Here is a 2,546-nt window from a genome sequence, read left to right as displayed (position 1 = left end):
CCGCTGACCGATTGCACCACTGGAGCTGCTGACCAGTTGCATCACTGGAGCTGTCGGCTCAAATGCATATTACCAATCACTACTGTCTTTAGTTAGACTGATTTTAAAAACTACACCGTGACCTTTCTTTTAAATGATAACAAGAATAAAATTTCCAACTGATCATTTATGTTAGGCTTTGCGCTCCATTGCTACAAGACTGACCTTTCACAAGCCCCGTGAGCTTTCTTCTAACTCAGTGGTTCCCAAACCTGTCCTGGAGGACCTCCAGCCCTGCACATTTTGTGTCTCCCTCATCTATCACACCTGATTCAACTCATCAGCTCATTATTGGAGACTGCAAAACCTGAAGTGGGTGTGTCAGATAGAGGGAGACATACAAAATGTGCAGAGCTGGGGGTACTTCATGGAGAGGTTTGAGAACCACTGCAATAGAGGATCCGGATTATCACCCCATCCGAGAAGAGGTAGCTGGTGACAGTTCTTTTGAGTCCCTGGATGAAGATGATGCTCCCTCGACAAGCACATCCTCTACAAAGCTTCCATGTAAGAAAAGAAGAAAAGGAAAACACACTCTAAAAACAGTTTCCTTGAAGGAGCCAGAGGATACCTACACTGCACAGCATTGCTGGTTTACAAAGAAATGTTAATTTATCTAAAAAAAGAACGAAAAAAAATCCTGTTGCGCTACCACAATTGACGGCGTGTTTCTTGAATCATAAAAGCCTAAAATTCCATTATATTACTATCTTTTGCTATTTTTTATAGAATGTAATGTCTTTGGTTTTGTTACTTTTAGTTATTTGTGTTATTTATTTTTGTTTATTGTTAAAAAACAAGAAAACATATAATTTCTTGTGTTAAAATGAAAACCTGAAATATTTCATGGCATATTTAAATAAAGAAGATTCGATATACAAAACTATTTTATTTTGATTATGTTTTAAAATAAATTTGTATTATAGTTCATATTTTCCGATTTTCGTAGTATGTGAATGAATTCCGGTATTTTTATCATACAGTGACATATCAACCGTTTGGTAGAGGCCGATATTTGACCACTAATTTGACCTTAATTGCATCAGCATAGCTGTGATAGGCAATTTGGTTCTTTCTCATTATTTGACTTAATAGGAGCATATACAGGCTAAACAAGAGCGGTGCAAGAATTGAGCCTTGTGGGACTCCGCATGTCATGGATGTCCACTTAGACTTGTGCTCTCCTATACTCACATAATAACCTCTCCCTTCTAAGTATGACCTGAAGGGTTCCAGCACCTTCTGTAAATATCTGTGAGTCTTTTTGCACAACTGTAATTAATCTATCCAGCAAGTATATCACCAATAATAACATTAATATTTAATCATGTATAGGGACCCCCAAGAACTTCCTCATGGCACATTGTTCACATTTACAAAAAAAATAATAATAATAACAACAATAATAATAAATAAAAAATAAGAAGAAATCAGTTTAAATTGTCTCTGGTTTACTTTACAGAGAAATCTGTGTGTAGACCAGTGATAATTTTATATGATCAATAATAATGAGAGAAGGACACCATAATGATCTTTAAGTTTAAAAATATATATATTTATTAAAAATCTTCTTCATCATCGGCAAAATACTGCAGAGAGGGAGGAAAAAGAACATTACCAAAACAGTGGCAGCTACACTTGAGTTTAAGATGCTACATCTAATACTCCCATTACATCTTCTGGATCCTCCTGAGGAGGTAAAATGGGAAGAGGTGGAGGTGGAGGAGGATGAGGGGGGAAAAGAGGAGGAAGATTGGGGCCCTGCTGGACCCACTCGTCAGCGGAGGAGGTGTGCTCACTGTCCTGCAGAACAACACAACTCAACAGATTGTCAAACTGCACATCATATTATAGTCGCAGTGTAAAGGCATATGCACAAAGCTCAACTTACTGTACGGCTTATTAGTTCAGTGGTCGCTGTCTAGAAATAAAGGCAATTTTAAAAAATAAATATAGAGTATTTTATTAGCCTTTTATTTTATGCAGCATTTTTCTTTGTACTTACATCACTGAACCCAGGGCTGTCCACGCCACTGTCCGGCGGATGCATCTCTGTGGATGTAATCATATTAAAAATAGAGTACATATTTACAACTAACTACAGGTGTGAACATTTGAAAGCAAATTATGACATAATGAATGCAAGTGGGAAAAAAATTATTCACTGGGGTGTAAAGTTTGTTTATTGTTGAATCATGTTAACATGTAAATGAAGAACTGCAGTAATGGATATCTGTTTGGCCTACAGACCCTCTGATGTACCAACACTACAAGAGATTCTTGGAAACTTTACAACTGGTTTAATTCAACAGCCTATACGCTCCTCTCCAGCAGACAGCAAAGGTATAAAAGTACCATTTTTTTAAATATGTTTCTCTCTCTCTCTCTCTCTCTCTCTCTCTCTCTCTCTCTCTCTCTCTCTCTCTCTCTCTCTCTCTCTCTCTCTCTCTCTCTCTCTCTCTCTCTCTCTCTCTCTCTCTCTCTCTCTCTCTCTCTCTCTCTCTCTC

The 2,546-nt window shown here is 37.6% G+C and overlaps 1 protein-coding gene across 2 annotated transcripts; it reads right to left on the bottom strand.

The window, feature by feature from the left end:
* Positions 1-1,606: 1,606 nt before the first annotated feature.
* Positions 1,607-2,106, bottom strand: LOC107671975 (SRSF protein kinase 2-like). 2 transcript variants are annotated; one of them, XR_001632277.1, is made up of 4 exons: positions 2,045-2,106; positions 1,931-1,960; positions 1,714-1,842; positions 1,607-1,628 (listed from the first exon to the last, which is right to left on the bottom strand). XR_001632277.1 is itself a non-coding variant. In XM_016464994.1 (3 exons), the coding sequence occupies exons 1-3, from the start codon at positions 2,087-2,089 to the stop codon at positions 1,684-1,686; spliced, it is 234 nt and encodes a 77-aa protein (XP_016320480.1). In that variant the 5' UTR covers positions 2,090-2,100; the 3' UTR covers positions 1,643-1,683. The 2 variants fall into 2 exon arrangements, 1 of the variants encoding a protein (XP_016320480.1); XM_016464994.1 differs by lacking the exon at positions 1,607-1,628 and having other exon boundaries at positions 1,643-1,842; positions 2,045-2,100.
* Positions 2,107-2,546: the final 440 nt, after the last annotated feature.

The sequence above is a fragment of the Sinocyclocheilus anshuiensis genome, unplaced genomic scaffold, assembly GCF_001515605.1.
Source record: "Sinocyclocheilus anshuiensis isolate Anshui unplaced genomic scaffold, SAMN03320099.WGS_v1.1 scaffold1053, whole genome shotgun sequence".
Taxonomy (NCBI): Eukaryota; Metazoa; Chordata; class Actinopteri; order Cypriniformes; family Cyprinidae; genus Sinocyclocheilus; species Sinocyclocheilus anshuiensis.
The sequence above is the reverse complement of the archived record's forward strand: the minus strand, read 5'-3'. Positions and strand labels throughout refer to the sequence as shown.

Coding starts and splice junctions, on each gene's coding strand:
- LOC107671975 (XM_016464994.1), bottom strand. CDS start 2,089: ATGCATCCGCCGGACAGTGGCGTGGACAGCCCTGGGTTCAGTGAT. Junction 1,961..2,044: donor ACAGCCCTGGGTTCAGTGAT/GTAAGTACAAAG, acceptor CTTTATTTCTAG/ACAGCGACCACTGAACTAAT. Junction 1,843..1,930: donor CTGAACTAATAAGCCGTACA/GTAAGTTGAGCT, acceptor GTTGTTCTGCAG/GACAGTGAGCACACCTCCTC.